At 39.5% G+C, this 20,988-nt stretch overlaps 1 protein-coding gene across 5 annotated transcripts in view; it reads right to left on the bottom strand.

Moving 5' to 3' along the window:
- Nucleotides 1-20,988, bottom strand: part of RNF214 (ring finger protein 214) — a 51,113-nt gene that overhangs the window by 28,486 nt on the left and 1,639 nt on the right. For 3 of the 5 annotated variants that reach the window (XM_059070783.2, XM_059070784.2, XM_067038999.1), the window contains exons 2-6: nucleotides 20,459-20,574; nucleotides 17,488-17,998; nucleotides 16,731-16,790; nucleotides 11,945-12,085; nucleotides 9,170-9,309 (exon numbers count right to left, since the gene is read on the bottom strand). In XM_059070783.2, coding sequence (XP_058926766.1) covers nucleotides 9,170-9,309; nucleotides 11,945-12,085; nucleotides 16,731-16,790; nucleotides 17,488-17,998; nucleotides 20,459-20,571 — 965 coding nt within the window. In that variant the 5' untranslated portion in view covers nucleotides 20,572-20,574. The remainder of the gene's footprint in view (nucleotides 1-9,169; nucleotides 9,310-11,944; nucleotides 12,086-16,730; nucleotides 16,791-17,487; nucleotides 17,999-20,458; nucleotides 20,575-20,988) is intronic. The other 2 variants (XM_059070786.2, XM_067039000.1) reach the window with 1 other exon arrangement.

Below are 20,988 nucleotides of genomic sequence, written 5' to 3'. Positions count from 1 at the left end.
TATGATCACACAGATTTTAACATTGCCCCCTCAGCAACTGATATAACTAAATTTTTAAAATAAAAAAAATACAGAACACTGTTCCTCAATAAACGTAGACATAAAAATCCTTCAAAAATATTAGCAAGTCAAATCCAGCAATATATAAACAATAACATATCTTGCCCAAGTTGGGTGTAATCACAAGAATGGAGAATTGGTTTAACATTTGAAAATAAATCAATGTAATTCACTATATTAACAGAATAAAGGAGAAAAAGCATTTGATAATTTTAACAGATGCAGAAAAACCACTGACAAAATTAAGCATCCAATCATATTAAGAACTCTCAGAAAATCTGTTGTTTTTGTAGAAAATGATAAGCTGCTTCTCATATATATATATGTAAGTGCAAACAAGCTAGAATATCCAAAGCAACCATGAACAAAAAGAAGACGACTTTGGGACTTCCCTGGTGGTGCAGTGGTTAAGAATCCGCCGGCCAATGCAGGGGACACAGGTTCAATCCCTGGTCCAGAAGGATCCCAAATGCCATGGAGCAACTAAGCCCGTGTGCCACAACTACTGAAGCCCTTGAGCCTAGAGCCCATGGTCCGCAACAAGAGAAGCCACTGCAATGAGAAGCCCGCATACCACAACAAAGAGTAGCCCCCGCTCGCTGCAACTAGAGATAGTGTGCACACAGCAATGAAGACCCAATGCAGCCAAAAATACATAAATTATTTTTTTAAATAAGTCAAAAATAAAAAAGCTGAAGACTCTGCATAATCTGACTTCATGACTTACTATAAAGCTATAATAATTACAACACTGTGATTTGGCATAAAGATAGGCAAATATATCAATACAATAGATTGGTACTGTACCCAGAATAAACATACTATTTATACAAATGATTCACACTGCCATTTGGTTTTTGGCGAAGGTGTCAAGCAACCCAATGGGGAAAGGAAAGTCTTTTCAACAAATGGTGTCAGAACAATTGGATATCCACATGGGAAAAAATTAACTTCAACCCTTACTTCTCACCATACACAAAAATTAATCTGAGATGGATCAGAGACATAAATATTAAAGCTGAAATGATAAAGCTTCCATAAGAAAACAGAGGAGAACATCTTTGCTACTTCAGGGGAGGCAGAGGTTTCTTAGGACAGAGAGTGCAATACCTATAAATGGAAACTTGATAAATTAGACATCACTGAAAGTAAATTTTCCGTTCACCAAAAGATGCAATTTTTAAATGAATAGATAAGTCAGAGACTGGAAGAAAATTTTCACGGAACATGTAACTGACAGAAGACTTATATTTGGAATATGTAAAGAGCATCTACTATACAATCATAGAAAGCCAAAACCTCAACTCCTGCAAAAGAGGTGTGTGTGTGGGGGGAATATTTGACAGGACACTTCACAAAAACAGGTAAATTAATGACCAATAAGCAAATGGAAAAAGTGATCAACATCATTAGTCACTAGGGAAATGCAAATTAAAACCACAGTGAAATACTACTGCACAACCACTTGAATGGCAAGGATATGAAGCAACCAAAACTCTCAAACATTGTAGGTAGAGTATAAAAAGGTATATCCACTTTGGAAATGTCTGGTCTTTTCTTATAAAACTAAACACATACTTACCCTACAACCCAGCAATTCTATTCCTAGGAATTTACCCAAGAGAAGTAAAAGTATATGATCACACAAAGACTTGCACTTGAATATTCACAGCTTTATTCATAATAGTCAAAAATCTGGAAACTGCTACCTACCATCAACAGGAAGATGGATAAACTGTGGTATATTAACAAGAGGAATACTACTCAAGAATAAAAAAGACAGCATGAAAACATACCAAAAGCTTTATGCTGAATGAAAGAAGTCTTACACAAAAGAGTACATGCTGTATGATTTCATTTATGTGACATTCTAGAACATACAGAATTAGTCTTCGATGAAAAAAGTCAGAACAGTAGTTACCTTTGGGAGTGTAAGGACAGGGAATGACAGGGAAGGTACATGAGGAATTATCTGGTTTAATGATAGTATTCTCTATATCTTGATGGGCTTTGAATTACACGGGTATATACATTTGTCAAAACTCACTGAATGGTACAACTTAATATTTATATATTTAACTGCATATACAATTTATTACCACAAAAAAGGAAACACAAATAATATTAAAGTCTAATTAATGATATACATGTTTATGAGTTTATAGGTGAATTTACTGATGACTACATCTTACTCTAATATGCATAAAAAATAAGATGGACTGATGAATAGATAGAGGGAAAGATACTGTTAAAACAAATTTAATAGAATGTTAATTGCTGAATCTAGGTGGTGAGTGTTAGTGCACAATACTTGCAGTTTCTCTGAATGTTTGAAAATTTTCATAATAAAATATTGGGGGAAAAAAATCAATCCAATAACCTAATCCCCCTACCTAAAAATCCCTATTGGTTACATTCAATAATTACCAATAGCGGGACTTCCCTGGTGGTGCAGTGGTTAAGAATCCGCCTGCCAATGCAGGGGACACGGGTTCGAGCCCTGGTCCGGGAAGATCCCACATGCCACAGAGCAACTAAGCCCACGTGCCACAACTACTGAGCCTGCGCTCTAGAGCCCATGAGCCACAACTACTGAAGCCCGTGTGCCTAGAGTCCGTGCTCCACAACAGGAGCAGCCACCGCAATGAGAAGCCCGTGCACCGCAATGAAGAGTAGCCCCTGCTTGCCGCATCTAGAGAAAGCCTGAGTGCAGCAACAAAGACTCAGCGCAGCCAAAAAAAAATTAATTAATTAATTAATTAATTTTTAAAAATTACCAATAGCCTTTATTCAGACCTGGTTCTCATTTCCTACTGTATAGTTTCTGACCCTGTTAACCACTTTCTCCCTTTGAAACCCTGTACTACTATTTTAAACTGCTTCCTTTTCCTTCTCTGATTATTCTTTTTGCCTTCTCTTCCTCTTTCTACTCCCAAACTGCAGGTGTACCTCAAGGTTCAGAACTGAGCCCTACTCTATACTTTTTCCCATAGAAAATTCATTCCTATCATTTTAACTATCACCTATATGCAACTCCAAATGAAGACATAGCATCTCTTCTGTATTCAAGTCTCCCATTTCTAATTGCCTACTAAGTATTTTAACTTACATGTCCTGTATCATCAAAAGTATTACTTTATCTTCAAAATTTAGAACTGGTATTCTACTTCCCAATTACTGTCCATGGCGGCACAGAGTTACCCAGGGTCAAAACAATGAAGTTATTTTTGACTTCTCCCTCTGTCCTAATCCTCAAAATAATCCAACACCAATCCCTCCTAAATCCATTTCTCCTTTTTCAATCAACCACCATTAGTCTTATAATAATTCTTATAAACTCACTTTATTGTAAGAGCTTACTGGTTGATGTTCCAGCCTCTTGTCTCTCCTCATAATTCATCCTGCATACTTCTAAAGCACCTCCAATTATGTAACCCGTTTATATAACTTTTATGATTTCCCATATCTAAAACAAACTACTACATGCTGAGCAGAAAAAATTAAACAAGATGTGTTACTTGCCGTGGTAGCAAATCTCCAAAACTGGAGTCCTCCCAGTGAACCAGGCCTCCTCCTTGCAGTCCCCTCCCACACTGAATCTGGGCTGGCCCTGTCACTCATGTTAACCAACAGAATGCCACAGTAGTAGCACTGTACTGGTCCCAAGTCTATGCCTTGAGAAAGCCTGGAAACTTCCACTTTTGTACTCTTGGGAGCCCTGAGCCACCAAGTAAGAAATCTGGCTCCTTAGCTGGAAAGACCACCTGGAGAGGAAAAAGTCCTGAGACAGCATGGAGAGATAGAGTGAAAAGGCCGATGAAAAGGCCTAGACATCCCAGAGTCCCACCGGAACTCAGCTTTCCAGGTGTCCCTGCCAAGGCAGAAATATGAATGAAGCCATCTTGGACATTCCAGCCCCAGTTGCCACATAATGGCAGCTACAGGAGGGACTCCAACGGACACTAGAAGAACCACCCATCTGAGACTCATCAACCCAAAGAATTGAGAGAAATAATAAAATCTTGTTGCTGTTTTAAGACACTAAGTTTTACAGTGTTTTTTTGACAGCAATAGATAATTGAAATACCTGCCCTCGAGAAGCTGACTATATAATGTGGGAAACATTCCAGTAAACACAAAAGACCATCAGAGGTCAGTGTTATGACAGAAGCATACACACCATGCTAGGTGAATACGGAGGAGGGTCATCTAAATTAAATGGTCAGGGTGTGTGAAGGGGAGGATAAGGGGAGTATCTGGGAAAGCTTTCTAGAGCAGTTGATACAGGCTGAGTTTTAAGTGAGTTCAGGATACAACATGTAATAGGTATAAACTAGCATGGTGGTTTGGGGGAGTGGTAATAGATATAGCTAGGGACATAAACAGGGACTAGATAATTGAGGGCCTCTTATATTAAACTAAAGAGTTTAAACTTTACCCTAGGAACTATGAAGGACTTTAAGCAGGGAAATGACATTATCAGATCCATATTCTTCGACAGATTTCTTCAACAGATTTGTACTAGACCAATGAAAATGGAGGAGACTGGAGGCAAAGAACGTTTAGTAGCCTGCCTCAGAATCTAGGAGAACTGATAGAAACCTGAACTAAGAGTGGCAGAGTGAATGGAGAGAAAGGGACAATTAATATTAAGAATCTACAGGACTTGGTAAAGCAGAGAGGGGCTAAGAGAAGAATTCAGAATGACTTGGTTATTCGTCTTAGTCACTGGAGGATAGTGTGGTGTCACTTATGGAGAAGTGGGAAAAGCAAGAGGGAACAGGATTCACACACAGGTAGTTTAGACTCAGATACAAGGACAGGAAGAAAAGATGGATGTATCTGCTGATAGGAAACTGAAGGAAGGTTTGTTCAATGGCCCCTATTTTTTCAGTGAAATAAAAGGCAAGATCATAAGCTAAGACTAAGGAGAGAAGAGATTGAGACAGAAAGTTTAGAAAGAGAGGTAATAGGGACAGCCCTCAGAGGAAGAGGGAGCCCTGACGATCTGGGTATTTTTGAAAGTCAAATTTATTCTGGCCTCAAGACACACAGCTGAGTGATCTCCTGCAGCAGCCCTCAACAGCCCAAGTATAAGAAGAATAGAGATGTCAGGGTGGCGGGGGTAGGGAGGTGCTGACTTGGCCCAGGACTGGAGTACTATGGAAAAATGAAAGGAAAGGAACAAGCCTCCGCAGAATTGATGGTAATGGTAAGGGAGAAATTCAAGTAATGGACCATGAGTCTAGTCTGGCTAGGGAAAGAAATGCTTCCAGGGAGCTGGAGTGGAGTCAGTTTTTGACTTCATTTGGAATGAAGTCAAAAAACAAGAAAGAAGACTTGATGTCAAAGTGTACATTTACTGGGAATGAGACAGAAAGCTGGAAGGACTGAAGGCTGTGGTCAAAATACAGGATGCTGCAACAGTCTGGCTCACTGCTTTGCACCTAAGAAATACTCACTAGATTTACTGATTGCCAGACAAGCTATTAGGACTTCAAAGCATACCAGTTAAATAAACTAGCATTTGGTGAGAAATTTCCAAAAAGAATCCTCTTGCACCGTCAATTTCAATATAGCATAAACTCGTATATCACATCCAAAGTAATGCTTCCAATATTAACTCCCCTGATCTGCTATTTACTTATCACTCTATCACGAGTTCATCAGGCAAGCGCAGAGCATTTTTAAAAAGAAGACTTGATAAAAAAATTGCTTGATATTGCAATTTTTCTGCTACTGGTCCCAACCTACCTTTGTGAATCAACTGATGATGTCTCTTAAAGCGCAAGCTCACCATCTTTATTCAAGAAGAGCCCTATTTGCTATTATTCTTGATGAGTCACTATTAAAGGCAGGGAGCTTAAAAAGAAGTTCGGCCCTAGAAGAGAACTAGCTTGGAAGCTTCACCTTTCTAATACTAGCAATAATCTTGAAGGATGCAAGCTGGAAACTAGAAAGTGTCCCCACAAAGGCAAGACAATGTCTATTATAAAGCAGCCAGGTGTCAAGGAGAAAAAAAATCAAATACGTGACTAAACTGAATATTTGGTCTTTTTGGGGGGTCAGTTCATGGTGTCTTCTTCTTTTTTTTTTTTTTTTTTTTTTTTTTGCAGTATGCGGGCCTCTCACTGTTGTGACCTCTCCCATTGCGGAGCACAGGCTCCGGACGCACAGGCTCAGCGGCCATGGCTCACGGGCTCAGTCGCTCCGCGGCATGTGGGATCTTCCCGGACCAGGGCACGAACCCGTGTCTCCTGCATCGGCAGGCGGATTCTCAACCACTGCGCCACCAGGGAAGCCCCATGGTGTCTTCTTTAAAAATTATAATTACATTAAAAAACACAGTGATTACCTTCAAACAGTACAAAGCACTTAGCAAATTTCTATTATGTAAATTCATCTTTATATAATATCAAGGTGAAATTCTCTTAATTTCCTATCCAGTAATTCAAGAAATACTTGTCCAATAATTATCAGTATACAGCACTGAGCTAAGTGTAAAAGAACACAAAAGAGTTAAAAAAAAATTTTTTTTTAATACATATGAAGAGGAAGAGTCCAGTCTTTATCAAGAGGCTTACAATATCAATGGCCAGCCAAGACATACACAGGTAGAAAAAAATGTAGAGTACAGTATAATACAAAAATAATGTATTATTACAGAGAGCTGTATAGATGTTCTGAGGAGGGAGTGATTTGTTCAGGAAGAACTGGATAAGGAAGATTTTACAAAGGAGGTAGAATTTAACTTGAAACTTTTAAAGTGGGTAACCGAATAAGACATCTTATTTAAAAAACCCATTATTGGGGCTTCCCTGGTGGCACAGTGCTTGAAAGTCCGCCTGCCGATGCAGGGGACATGGGTTCGTGCCCCGGTCGGGGAGGATCCCACATGCCGCGGAGCGGCTGGGCCCGTGAGCCATGGCCGCTGAGCCCGAGCGTCCGAAGCCTGTGCTCCGCGGTGGGAGAGGCCACAGCAGTGAGAGGCCCGCGTACCGCAAAAAACAAACAAACAATCAAAAACCCATTATTTCCCCAATTTTCCAAGCCAGAAATATGGGCATTTCTATAATTCTTCCCTGTCCACCTATTAGTGTTACCCCTAACACCTTACAAATGGATTCACATCTCTCCTCCCCACTGTAGCACTTCAGTTCTGGCCACCACTATTCTAATGCAGGCTCTGACAGATAAGTCTCCTAATTGGTCCTCTACACTATTCCAGTCTATTCTCCAACTGGCACCATCATCTATCTAAACTGCAAATCTCTATTTACAGTTGCCAAGACATGGAAGCAACCTAAGTGTCCAACAACACATGAATGGATAAAACAGATGTGGTAATACATACACACACACACGTACACGCGCGCACGCGTGCGCGCGCACACACACACACACACACACACACACACACGCACACAATGGAATACTACTCAGCCATAAAGAATGGAATTTTGCCATTTGCAACAACATGGATGGACCTGGAGGGCATTATGCTAAGTGAAATAAATCAGATAAAAAAACACAAATAAATACTGCATGTCATCACTTATATGTGGAATCTAAAAAGTGAAAACAAGAATGAATGTAACAAAACAGAAACAGACTCACAGATACAGAGAACAAACAGGTGGTTGCCAGTGGGGAGATGGGGGAAGGGGCAAGATAGGGGTAGGGGACTAAGAAGTACAAACTATTGTGTATAAAATAAATAAGCTGTAAGGATATAGTATACAGCACAGGGAATACAGCCAATATTTTATAATAACTTTAAATATAATCCATAAAGGTTTTAAATCACTACGTTGTACATCTGAAACTAATATATTATAAATCAATTAAAAATTTTAAAATTCAATTAAAAATTTTTTAATTGAAAATAAATAAATAAAGTGTAAATCTCATCCTCTGATCCCCACCCCCTCCTTAAAACTCTCCAGTCTCTCACTATCAGAGAAAATCTCAAACTCCTTACACAGGATCTGAGCCTTTGTGATCGGGCTTCTGCCTCCTCCACTAGCCTCATTCCTCTCTACCTCAGGTCTCAGTTGCTAATCTCTCTCGTCTGTAAGTTTCCCTGCCTGCAATGTCTTCTTCCCTATTCGTTGCCTGGCTAATTTCTCCCTATATCTACCCCCACCCCTGCAACTTCTTCTTTGAAAATTTCAAACCAACAGAAAAGTTAACAAAATAGTCCAGTGAACACATGCCCTTCATCTGGATTCACCAGCTGTTAACGCTTTTTGCCACATTTACTTTACTTCTCCCTCTGAACCACCTGAAAGTTATAGACATGACACTTAACCCCTAAAACTTCAGCAAGTATCTCTTAAGAATAAGAACCTTCTACATAATCACACGCAAAATATTTACCACTGATACAATATTACCTAATATGTAGTCCATATTCAAATTTTCCCAATTATTCCAAAATGTCCTTTCTTATTTATCATCTTTCCACATTTGCTGAATCATTTTCCAAGTATCCTGCTACTTTTCACTTAGCTCTCTGACACATTAGCAAGCCAAGATTTTCTTGATAAATAAAAGTGCATTTTAGTAGAATTTAAATAAAATCACAATATTCACAACTATTTTGACTTCCAAACAGGTCACGTTAAGAAACTTAGAAAATTGAAACTATGACCAAATTCTATGCCCACCTTAGCCTTGCTGCAGTACCCTGAAAAGGACACAGATCCATTAAATAGCTTTGCAAACAGCCTGCAATGTTACTGTTTAAAATTTGGTTTTGGTGCTGAATTTAACATTATCAAAGTAGCCTCATAGCCTAAACTGTAAAACATCAGATAAGGCAAGTGAAATAGGTGTTAGATATATATCAAAATCTTGATCATAGTTGGGACCAAACAATGAGCTGCTGTTATTTCAATGTATTGATGAATCCCTGAAACACTTTTTATTAAATTTAACACAGGGTGCTGAAAAAGCTAAAATCACTAAAGGATTTTAATTTGTGCACTTGTTTTTCAAATAAAAATTAGACTGAAAGAAAAGAAAGTAGAAACACAAACAGAACTGGCCCGTTATGTACAAACACACACATAAACACAGGGTTTTTATTCTTAACAGCATCATTTACCTTCTGCCCTTCTCACAAAGCTTCTCAATTTCAGCTTTCAGATCCTGTTCCTTCTGCAAAAACTCCTTCTTTTCTTTCTCTATCTTCTTCTTTGTTTCTTCTCGCTTTATTGTTACGTCCTGGATAGCCTTTAATATCTCCTAAGTCCCACACAATTATAGTCACACACAAATAAAGAAGGAAATGAATTAGTTCTTTTGGCCTGAAGGTTACTTTCAACTAATCTCAAATTAACATATTGACTTTAGTGATTTCAAATTGAATTGAAGGAATCTGGTTGATAAGTAGTCCCCAAAGCAGTCAAAAAAGTCCCCAAAGGGAGTAAGTTATAATAAAGCAGATTTCAATTCAACAGGAGAAAAGAATTTCTAACAATCACAACTGTTCAAAAATGGACTTTACTGCCTTGTGAAGCAATAAGCTCTCCATTACTGGTACTCAAATAAAGGCTGAATGAACACCTGTCAAGACTGCTGAGAAAGGCATTCTTGCACAGGGTGGGAGTTTGCTACTTCCAACAAATATGGTCTTGTTTTGTTTTGTTATGGCTCTACTTTATTATGCGTAGGGGTTATCTTTGTTCTTTTTAAATTATTTAACTATACACATATATATTTATAATAAGAAGTCAAACAAAAAGTAAGAAAGTCACCCCTAATTCACACCAATTCCACCCATAAAGTAATCAATGTGTTAAGCGTTTTGTTCTATGCTTTCACGTCTTTCTCCATTCTTACACAAATACATGTGTACTTACGTATTTATTTGCTTTTTTGTTTTCTTTATAATGAGGTAATTTTATATACACTATTCTGCATCTTGCTTTTGTTCACTTGACATGAGCATACTATCAATAAATATAGATCAAACTAAAAAATAGTTGTATAACATGACATAACACGTATATAATGAATTTAGTCAACCATTCTCTGTTAAGAGTCCATCCTGTTAAGGTTGATTTTAGTTTTCTTGTAACTACAAATAATACTACAATAAATATCCTGTATGCCTATATTTTCATACAAAAGCTTTTATTTCTGTAGAATAGATTCCTAACAACGAGACTGCTAAGTCAAGGTATATATACATTTTAAAATTTTAAGTGACAATTCCTAATATCTTTTTTCTTCACACTTTATTTATTTATATACTTATTTACTTATTTACCTTTTTGGCATGCTGCACGACATGCGGGATTCTTGGTTCCCCGACCAGGAATTGAACCTGCGCCCCCTGCATTGGAAGCTCGGAGTCTTAACCACTGAACCAACAGGGACGTCCCCCTAATATCTTTTCTAAAAAGGTCATAACAATTCACACTCCTACCAATGTCTAAAAAGAGTTCATTTTTCCTTACCTTTAACAACTTATTTCATTTTTCCCAATCTCTTGGGAAAGAGGGAGGAATGGTATCTAGTAATTTTAATGAGCATTTCACTACCTCCTGTTCTTTTACTGTTTTTATTGTCTGTCTCCTCCAACTAGAATAAGCATTCAATGAAGGCAGAGACTACGTTTCGTTCACCACTAAATCTTCAGAGCGTACATCAGGAACTCAAAAAATATTTGCTATACAAATGGATCGACACTAGTAAGGCTGAGTTTATTTCCATACATTTGTTACCCATTTGCTCTTCCTCATCTGTGAATTACTGTTTGCGACTGTTATAGGCAAAATAATAACCCCTTCCCCACAAAAATGTCCATGTTCCACTCCTTGGAACCTATGTTACCTTCCATAGCAAAAGAGATAGGGAGACAATCCTGGACTATCGGGGTGGGCCCAATCTAACCACAAATGGGTCTTTAAAAGCAGAGAAACTTTCCCAGTTGTGATCAGAGGAAGATGTGATTAGGGAAGAACAGTTACAGAAATGCAACGTTGCTGACTTTGAAGATGGAGACGGGGGGCCACAGGTAAAGGAATGCAAACAGCCTCTAGAAGCCAGAAATGCAGGGAAATGTATTCTCCCCTAGAGTCCTCAGAAAGGAAGGCAGCCCTCCTAATACCTTGATTTTAGCCCAGTGACACCCATGCTGGACTTCTGACCTACAGAACTGTAAGATAATAAATTTGTGTTGTTTTAAGCTCTAAATTCATGACAACTTGTTACAGCAGCAATGGGAAACTATTACAGTAGAAAACTATTACAATAGGAAAGTAATACAGTAACCTTTCCTGGTTTTTCTCTAGATTGTTTGGCTTTTACCATGAATTTGCAGGAATCTCAGAATGTCCTCTTAAACCCTTCGTCAGATGTGCTATAAATATTTTCTCTCAGTCTAATATTGATCTTTTGACTGTTTTCTATATAATTTGCCATGCCAAAAATTTTAATTATATATAATTAATTTTTAAAAATCTTCTAGGTTTTCTGCCTGTGTTAAAATGACCTCTTGCAACTTAAGGTATATAAATATTCTTCTAAATTTTCTTCTGATTTAAAATTTTTTTCCAGTTTTTATATGTATATTTTTAATTTACTTAGAGTTGTATTTTTAAATATAGTTTGAGACAGGAGTCTAATCAAATGACTTTCCAGGTAGGCAGTCAAACAAATATGTTTAATAAATAATCCTTTCCTCTCTGAACCAAAATAGGAGTGAGAGTTTGGATGAGATGCCCTCGAAGGTTCTTGTTCACCCTTAAAATTCTATGATAACCATTAAAAAGTTAAATACTGCTTTTTTATTTCTATTAATTTGAAAACAAAATTAAAGTCTGATTAGGGACTATAGCTTTACTTATTGCCAATTTTAATATAAGCAGAATACCTGGTGGTTCTTCATTTCCTCTTCTCTCCTTTGCTGAAGTTGCTTTAATTGCACTTGGAGCTGATTCTCCACTTGCCTCTGCTTGTCCAGGACCTCCTGGTAACGCTCCTTCAACAGGGTTCTCTCTGTCATCATTTTATCCTATTGGTAACAACAGATGAGAAGTTTAATTCGCCAATTTCATTGCAAGAAACATTCACCATGTCCCTGTTGAAGGCACCATGCAGGGTGCTATGGCTGCAGTGTCCGATGCTGTAGCTAAATTAATTAGAATAAGAAAATGTAAACATCCAGCTCCTCAGTCACCTTACCACATTCCAAGTACTCAGTAGCTACATGTGAGTAGTGGCTACTGTACTGGACAGCACAGATACAGAACACTTCCATGGTTAAAAGAAATTCTATTGTACAACACTGCGCTAAGATGGAGGGTGGCAACCTATGGACTGTGGGCCAAATCCAGCCATCACCTGTTTTTGTTTTTAAATTTTATTTATTTATTTTATTTTTGGCTGCATTGTGTCTTCATTGTTGTGCACGGGCTTTCTCTAGTTGTGGCGAGCAGGGGCTACTCTTCATTGCAGCACGGGGGCTTCTCATTGCGGTGTCTTCTCTTGTCGCGGAACACAGGTTCTAGGCGCGCAGGCTTCAGTAGCTGTGGCATGCAGGCTCAGTAGTTGTGGTGCAAGGGCTGAGTTGCTCCACGGCATGTGGGAGCTTCCTGGACCAGGGCTTGATCCTGTGTCCCCTGCATTGGCAGGCAGATTCTTAACCACTGTGCCACCAGGGAAGTCCCACCATCTGTTTTTATAAGTAAATGTTTTATAGGAACACAGCCATACCCGACAGCTGGCTGGCTGCTTTCACACTACAACAGCAGAGTGGAGTGGTTATAAAAGAGCACATGTAGCCCACAAAGCCTAAGATATCTACTAACTGACCCTTTATAGGCTAATTTCCCTGCAGTAGGGAATAAGAGAAATAAGGTATTTTTTCTATTAAGAGGAAAAAGAACGAGCAAAAACAAAGAACAGATCAACTAGTCAAAATGCATCCTGAAACTGGACTCCTTACTGGTCATTAGCACTACAAAACTGGCAGATCCACCAAAGAGTTCTGGGGCACTTGGTATTCAGATTGGTCAAATAGGCAAGCTCTCATATAAACAGGGAGCAGAAGTAAAGCTTCAGGGCCTTCCCTGGTGGTCCAGGGGCTAAGACTCCACACTCCCAATGCAGGGGGCCCGGGTTTGATCCCTGGTTGGGGAACTAGATCCCACATGCATGCTGCATCTAAAGCTCTCGCATGCCGAAACGAAGACCCAGCGCAGCCAATAAATAAATAAGTCAATAAAAGAGGTGAAGCTTCTAAGGGTCACAGTTCAGCTCTGCCTCCCCAACATTAATAAATCAAGAAAAGTAATGATTACCTTTCAAAGGAACACTAAAACTTAGAGGGTCAATTTAAAACACATTTGGTATAAGGTAACCGGTATAAAATTTAAACAGAGAATTAAACTGAATTTGTTCATTAGACGATAACTACTTTCAAAGGAAAGAAAGGTTTTAGAAGTGAATGGGGGAAAACTTATCACACTATGATAATAAAAAAATAAGCTCTTAAGATGGGACTTTAGCTTTGGGATAAGCTAGTCCTTAGTCCATGTAATAAAATGTGACTAAAGCTCCCTAAACAGATGACACCTTAGCATCATAACTTTAAAGGGATTCTGGGGCTTCCCTGGTGGCACAGTGGTTGAGAGTCCGCCTGCCGATGCAGGGGACGCGGGATCGTGCCCCGATCTGAGAGGATCCCATGTGCCACGGAGCAGCTGGGCCCATGAGCCATGGCCGCTGAGCCTGCGCGTCCGGAGCCTGTGCTCCGCGACGGGAGAGGCCACAGTGGTGGAAAAAAAAATTTTTTTTTAAATAAATAAATAAATAAAATAAAGGGATTCTGAACCTGAGGTCTATAGATAGGTGTGTATAAAATTTTTTGAGATGAGAATTCAAAGTTTTCAAAAGATTCTGAAAGAGGACCTTAACCCAAAAAAAGTTAAAGGTTAAGAACCAACTGATGAAAACTAGTAGATTAGAAGATTCTTTTCTTCTCTATTTCCTTATGGTACCTCTCTGTCCATAATGCATCTTCTTAACAACACAGGATGGGGAAAAAACTCTAGTCTTCACGGAAAGAAGTCTCAAGGTACATACTATTAGTACATACAGATGGATGGCTTAAAGGCATACAGTAAATTACTTGATACAATTCTCATCTTAATAAGCCAAAGGGTTACACATTGTTACTTTGTTTCATTGATGGCAAATTGGTCCTGAGAGGCAGGAGTCACAATTTCAAATGTAGGCAGTGGGCAATTACTGTAAATGCATGAAAAGCGTAGCAAATGAAACAGCAGCAAAGTTCCCTGTATTGTCACTAAGCTTAATACCTGCCTAGTCCCAATGCCTTTTTAAAAGCATGTGGAGAACTCATTTACAACTAAGAATGTTAACCATCTGTCATGTAATACAAATGAAATACCATTTTCTACTGCTGTCAACTTACTATGGTGTTTTGTATTTTGGTTGTGTATTAAAATATAATCATATTGTGTTTGAAAAATAATAATAGGGACTTCCCTGGCGGTACAGTGGTTAAGACTCCGCGCTCCCAATGCAGGGAGCCCAGTTCAATCCCTGGTCAGGGAACTAGATCCCACGTGCATGCTGCAACTGAGGGTTCTACATACACACACAACTAAGGAACCCTGGAGCCGCAACGAAGGAGCCCACCTGTCGCAACTAAGACCCTGTACAAACAAATTAAATAAATAAATAAATATTTTTAAAATAATAATAAGTTAAAAAATTACAGCATGTGGGTCACACCACCACCCGAAAGAATACTGCCAAACAAAACACAACCCTGGGCCTCTTTTGGCCTAATGGCTTGCCAGTTTCCACCCCTGTTTCAGACTGATGCTAAAGCTTATCTATAACCTCTTAGTTGGCCCCTTCAATTGCTATATGGTCAACGAAACCCCACCTTACAACTGTGGGGACCAAATAAACACTCCATGTAAAGTGCTTAGAATAAGTGTTCAAGAAAAGGCGACTTCTCCTTCCCCTGGAGGTTCCCTCCTAGCCTGGTTCTCACCCAGCACATCACCATCAGGTCTCTCATCTCTAGGATCTTTTTACTTGCCTGTTATAAATAACTGCTGAGTTGCTACTTTCTATTTAACAGTTTTCATGTGGTTAATGTACTCCAATAACTTACTTCTTTCCATCTGCCCCTCAATTTCTTCAACTTGCACCAAATATCCACTTTCTTACCTGGTTTTCCTCTTTATTTCCACTCAGTTAACATATCTTACCCTAAAGACCTCTTCCTGAACTTAGGGTGCCTTTTTCTAGCGTTATCCTCCCTCCTGAAAAATGGACATTCAGATATCCACACACAGGGTGTAAGTTTTGCCACAAAATGCCAGGGAAAGATCAAGCAGACCACTTTAACAAAAATAAATGTGAAGTTCTCTAAGCTTTAGAAACCAACCCTATTTTTAAGTAAAAAACAGATATAAAAAGTGATGCTCAAAAAGAAAACAAAAAAAACCAATTACCTAGGCATAAAATAGGAAGATACAACTAAACAATACATGAGAAAAAAACCTGATGGAGTAAAAGTGAAAGCTCAACAGTGTGACGAGACGGCCAAAATAAGCTGATGTCAGCTTAGGAAATGGTGTCTAGAATGTCACCATAGAATGACACAAGAGTTCCACTGTATTGTGAAGTAATTACACTGTATGTGCATTACTACATTTAGCTCTCAGGATCACGTTTTATTTTATTTTATTTTTTTTGTGTGGCACGCGAGCCTCTCACTGTCGTGGCCTCTCCCGTTGCAGAGCACAGGCTCCGGACGCACAGGTTCAGCGGCCATGGCTCATGGGCCCAGCTGCTCCGCGGCATGTGGGATCTTCCCAGACCGGGGCACGAACCCGTGTCCCCTGCATCGGCAGGCGGACTCTCAACCACTGCGCCACCAGGGAAACCCAGGATCACATTTTAAAAGAAACACTGAGAAGATGTAACATGTCTAGGTGAAAAAGTAACCAGGTTGAAGAAAAGACTGAAAAATATATCATATGAAGAAAAGAAGAATGTTAAAAGAACATCTGGGGGGGCTTCCCTGGTGGCGCAGTGGTTGAGAGTCCGCCTGCCGATGCAGGGGACACGGGTTCGTATGCCGGTCCAGGAAGATTCCACATGCCTCAGAGCGGCTGGGCCCATGAGCCATGGATGCTGAGCTTGCGCCTCCGGAGCCTGTGCTCCGCAACAGGAGAGGCCACAACAGTGAGACGCCTGCGTACCGCAAAAAAAACCCCAAAACATCTGGGGATGTTTCACCTGGAAAGGTTCAGACTTAAAGGATAAGAGAAAAAACCATTTAAAAAAACATTTTGAATATATTTTGGGCTAACAAGTAAAGGGATTTAGATTTACTCTACGTAGCTCAAGAGAGAACTATAACAAGAAGTTTTAGTGGTTCTGTTCTCACCTCACAATAAGATCTAACAATAAGAGCCATTTTCAAAATGCAATATGCTGCTTCATGAGTAGTTAGCTTCCCATCTCTGGAGGTGATCAAGTAGAAGTTAGCTGACCATCTGTCAGGGATTTTATAAAGGAGATTCCTGCACCTTTTCCAACTGAGATGATGTGACTCTAGATCTTTTGCATTAATAGTTTCATACATGAACGATTGCAGTTTAACGACTTACCAGATTCTTTTCAATATCTTGATCTGTGTTTACCTCTGAATCAGCCGTCTTAAAGTCAGTCTATAAAGAAAGAAACAATTATATTCAGAACTGTTCAGAGACATTCTAAAAGGCAGAACTGCTCTCGTCCTTTCACCGAGAAATCTGCCACAAGGAACTGAGAAGTTAACTTTTTGCTTTTTCCCCTTATCAGCTTCATAGCAAGAGAACTGTAGTTCTGGCAAATGTCCACTGACATCCACGTAGCATGAAGCATTTACCCCACAAAATAAGCTGAACAAGACCCAACAACCGATGGAGAGACAAGCTCGAGACTCAGATAAGAATTTTGGCCCCTACAATTTACTGTGCTCATCCTTCCTGCTACAGAAAAGCACACCAGTCACTAGAAGGTGGGATACACCATACTTCTTAAGATGTAGATCAGAGAATTAACAAGGATTCCTCCTGCAAGGTCGAAGATAGGAAATATGAATGCTAATGACCTACACTCATCAATTACTCAGTGAAAGTGATTGTATGTAGGTCATGAAGTTCGTGGTCACCACGATTAGACACGGGCTGTTACTTATTGAACACCAGAATGAAGTCATCACAGAGCACTGTATGAAAATAGTATGAGAGTTGCCAGTAAAAAAACGAGACAGAGTAGTTCTCCACCAACTATGAAGAAATATCTCCTGCCCTCAAAAAAAAAAAAAAAAAAAAAAATTAAAAGCCCAAATTCCGTTTTAGTAGTAGAAACTTGATACTTGACCTGGACGGCAATGTTCTGAGAAAGCTTCAGGGAAGAGCTATCCTGATCATCATCCTGATCCACTCTGACTCCTTCAACCCCATTTGCTGGAGGCACCACAGGTGGGAAATCCAAGCCTGTGTCCCTGCTCCCTTCCTTTAGGATGGAGGCTTGTGGGGCCTTCTCTTCAGGACAATTCCCGGAGGCAAGCTGCTTTGTATCGCACCCTGCCTTAAGAGACCGAGTGGCGGGGTGGAGGCTCTCCCGGAGGCGTGTGTCCCCCTCCTCTCCCGCTGTGTTGGCCACGTCCTTCAAATCAGACTGAGACCCACCGCCAGAGAGACAAAGGGCCGTGGCTATCAAGTTTTCTCCTAAAACCGCCCGGTGCGCTGCTGCAGTGTCACCTGCTGATGAACCAGGATCCTGCTCTGGGTGTTCCAAATGGGCATTTCTGTTATTCTCCTTGGTTATCGTTTGGTTACTTACACTCGACAGAGGCGAGTTCTTGTGCTTCTGTGCAGGGTCTTTGGGGCTATCAAAAACATAAGATAAAAGGTTTCTCTCTTCACCCAATCTTAAAGAGGCTTAAATATATAATACTTTTAACATAACCACTAGAAGAACAAAATTAGACTATAGAAACCCCTCCAAATTAGACAAATGAAAAGGAACTTAGTTCCCACCCAGTGACTTCTGTCCCACATGCAGGGAGTATGGTGTGGTGGTGAAAAAGCTGGGTTCTAGAGACAGTCCGCAGTGAACAGTCAAACAGAAATGACGCTGAGGAGCCCAAGGTTTGGGGGTTGTAGATGACACAGCCTGCTGTTAGTTAGAATATTTCATTTAGGTGCATGCACTAATTTTGTTCCACATATTTTAATAAATAAAATATTAATTGAGAAATATTGTTTTAAATTCCACTCTCGTTTCACAAAAATAATTTTCATTCAAATTCATTTCACAGATCTTTGACCAGAACCACCAACAGCTTTCCAGAGCATAGCATCTTCACTTCAAGTTGCCTAAGTACAGACAATTTTGAAGCCAAAATTGAAGCTGTCAGCAGAACTTTTACCCCAGATAACAAATATACACACATGTATACACTGAAATCGTTTTATTGTTTGCTACAACCATTTGCCATACTGCTTTTAAGAGATATTCAAAACCTATTTACAATGACATCCAACATTCACGACTGTAAGTCTTTTACCAGGAATGATGTGTGTTAAATTCCTTTGCTATTAAAAAAAAAAAAAAAAAACCTGCTTCTGTCAACTATGCCCTTAAGGACTCCAAACTAGTAGTGACTGAGGTTTCAGGTCATTGTGCCTCCCTTTCCTCAATAGTACCTACTGTTCAAAATAAAACAACAGAGAGAGCACCTTGTGACATGAAAAATCTTTATAAATACTCTAAGCTGATTCCTTGCTGGGGGCTAAGTGGGGGGGGGGACACTTAATTATAAATTTGGGCAGATACAGTACCTGGGTGTGAATCCTGACTCTGCTATTTACTAGCTGTTTAACTCTGGGCAAGTTACTTAACTTCATTTGTAAAACAGAAATAATATCACCTACCTAATAAGATTATTGTGAGGATTACATGAGATAAAGCATCTGGTGTATTTAGTTCTGGCACACAGTAAACACTGAATAAACCTTAGCTGTTTGTATTATTACTAGTAGTATGTGTCTGATTTTGTTTATAAAATGAAGATCCAATTTTATGGTTAGGTTTACTTAACATTTTTCCCCATTACCCACTTAATAATACATAACAAATAATAAATACAAACGTAACAGATTTGTTACATTTATTAAGTACGCTGGAGTCAGACGAGCCTGGGTTCAAACCCTGACTCCAACATAGCTTGGTAACCTTAGGCAAGTTACTAACCTCTCTGCGTCTCAAGTTCTCTCACCTATAAATGGGAATAATAGCATTAGCACCTACCTGCTGAGATTGTTGAGGGAATTAAATGTGTTAACACATATAAAGCTGCTAGCACAGTATTATCTATTGTATTAGGTCCTAGGTACTCTACAAAAGAGTTGAGGTAGGGGACTTCCCTGGTGGCACAGTGGTTAAGATTCCACCTGCCAGCGCAGGGGACACAGGTTCAAGTCCTGGTCCAGGAAGATCCCACATGCCACGGACCAACTAAGCCCATGCACCACAACTACTGAGCCTGCACTCTAGAGCCAGCGAGCCACAACTACTGAGCCCGCATGCCACAACTACTGAAGCCTGCATGCCTAGAGCCCATGCTCCCCAACAAGAGAAGCCACCGCAATGAGAAGCCCGCGCACCGCAATGAAGAGTAGCCCCCGCTCGCTGCAATTAGAGAAAGCCCGTGCGCAGCAACAAAACCCAAGACAGCCATAAATAAATAAATAAAATTTTTTTTAAAAAAAAGAGTTGAGGTAGGATACATAGTCTACCTAGTACAACATTATACATAACAATGTTTTAAGCACTGTAAAACAAGGTTGGGTATTCATAATTCCTGTCCTCAAGAGTTTAGCTGGAAGGCAAAATACATACATGAAACAATAAACCATATTAACAAAGCTATCTATTCACCTATATATAGACATAGATACATATACACATGTGTCTATGTACATGTATATGTGTGTGTGCATGTACATACATATATACACACAGATGTAACATGTAAACATATAGTTAAATAAACAGAGAGTCCATGTAGAAGGTGGGAAATATTTGTGTTTTCAAATGAGTCTGACCCCCTGTATTTTAATCTGTTTATTCAACAAATAAGTAGCATGCCTGCTTAGTGTCAGATACTGTGTTGAGTACCAGATATACAAATATAGATCAGATAGTCCCTATCTTTAAAAAGCTTCATCTAATGCAATATCACTAGAGCCAAAAAGGGGAAAGACCAACTACCCTTCCGTAAGAAGCCCATCTCCAAAGCCCTTTACCCAAATGAAATCTTCCCAGTTGAGAGTCCACACGTTACCTTAGACCGTCTGGGAGAACTTCGTCTGGTTTGGAAGCACATACACTAGATGAGGATTCCGGAGGATTGGGAGCAGTGGCCACCACGCCAGCTACCTCAGATGCCGCCATCATGCTCTGCACATTCAGAAACAAAGTACAGGCTTCAAGCTCCAAAATTTCAAAACAAATGTATCTCACCCTCTCAGAATGTCCATACAAGAGTCATATCAGGAAAGAAACACAAAGAAAAAGTTGGGCTCCAGGAGAAAACACTTAAGGGTATTCTCTAGTAAGATATTAAAAGAGCCATTACATGCAATAGGTCCCAAGGGATATCAATCCTCAAACGTCACTATATATACACGTGTGTGTGTGTATATATATGTATATATATACGCAAAACTTTTTCACTTTAGGAGAAATGCAGTCTCACAGACCATAAGAATCTTCTAAATGATCCACATGCCTACCTACCTTGCCTAGTATCATTTACAAAGGATGTGATTTGGGACCTAATATCAACAATAGCTTATGTTTTAAAATCATTTT

The sequence above is a fragment of the Kogia breviceps genome, chromosome 7 (genome assembly GCF_026419965.1).
Source record: "Kogia breviceps isolate mKogBre1 chromosome 7, mKogBre1 haplotype 1, whole genome shotgun sequence".
NCBI classification, from domain to species: Eukaryota; Metazoa; Chordata; class Mammalia; order Artiodactyla; family Physeteridae; genus Kogia; species Kogia breviceps.
Note: the sequence above shows the minus strand (reverse complement) of the source record. Positions and strands in the feature narration are given on the sequence as shown.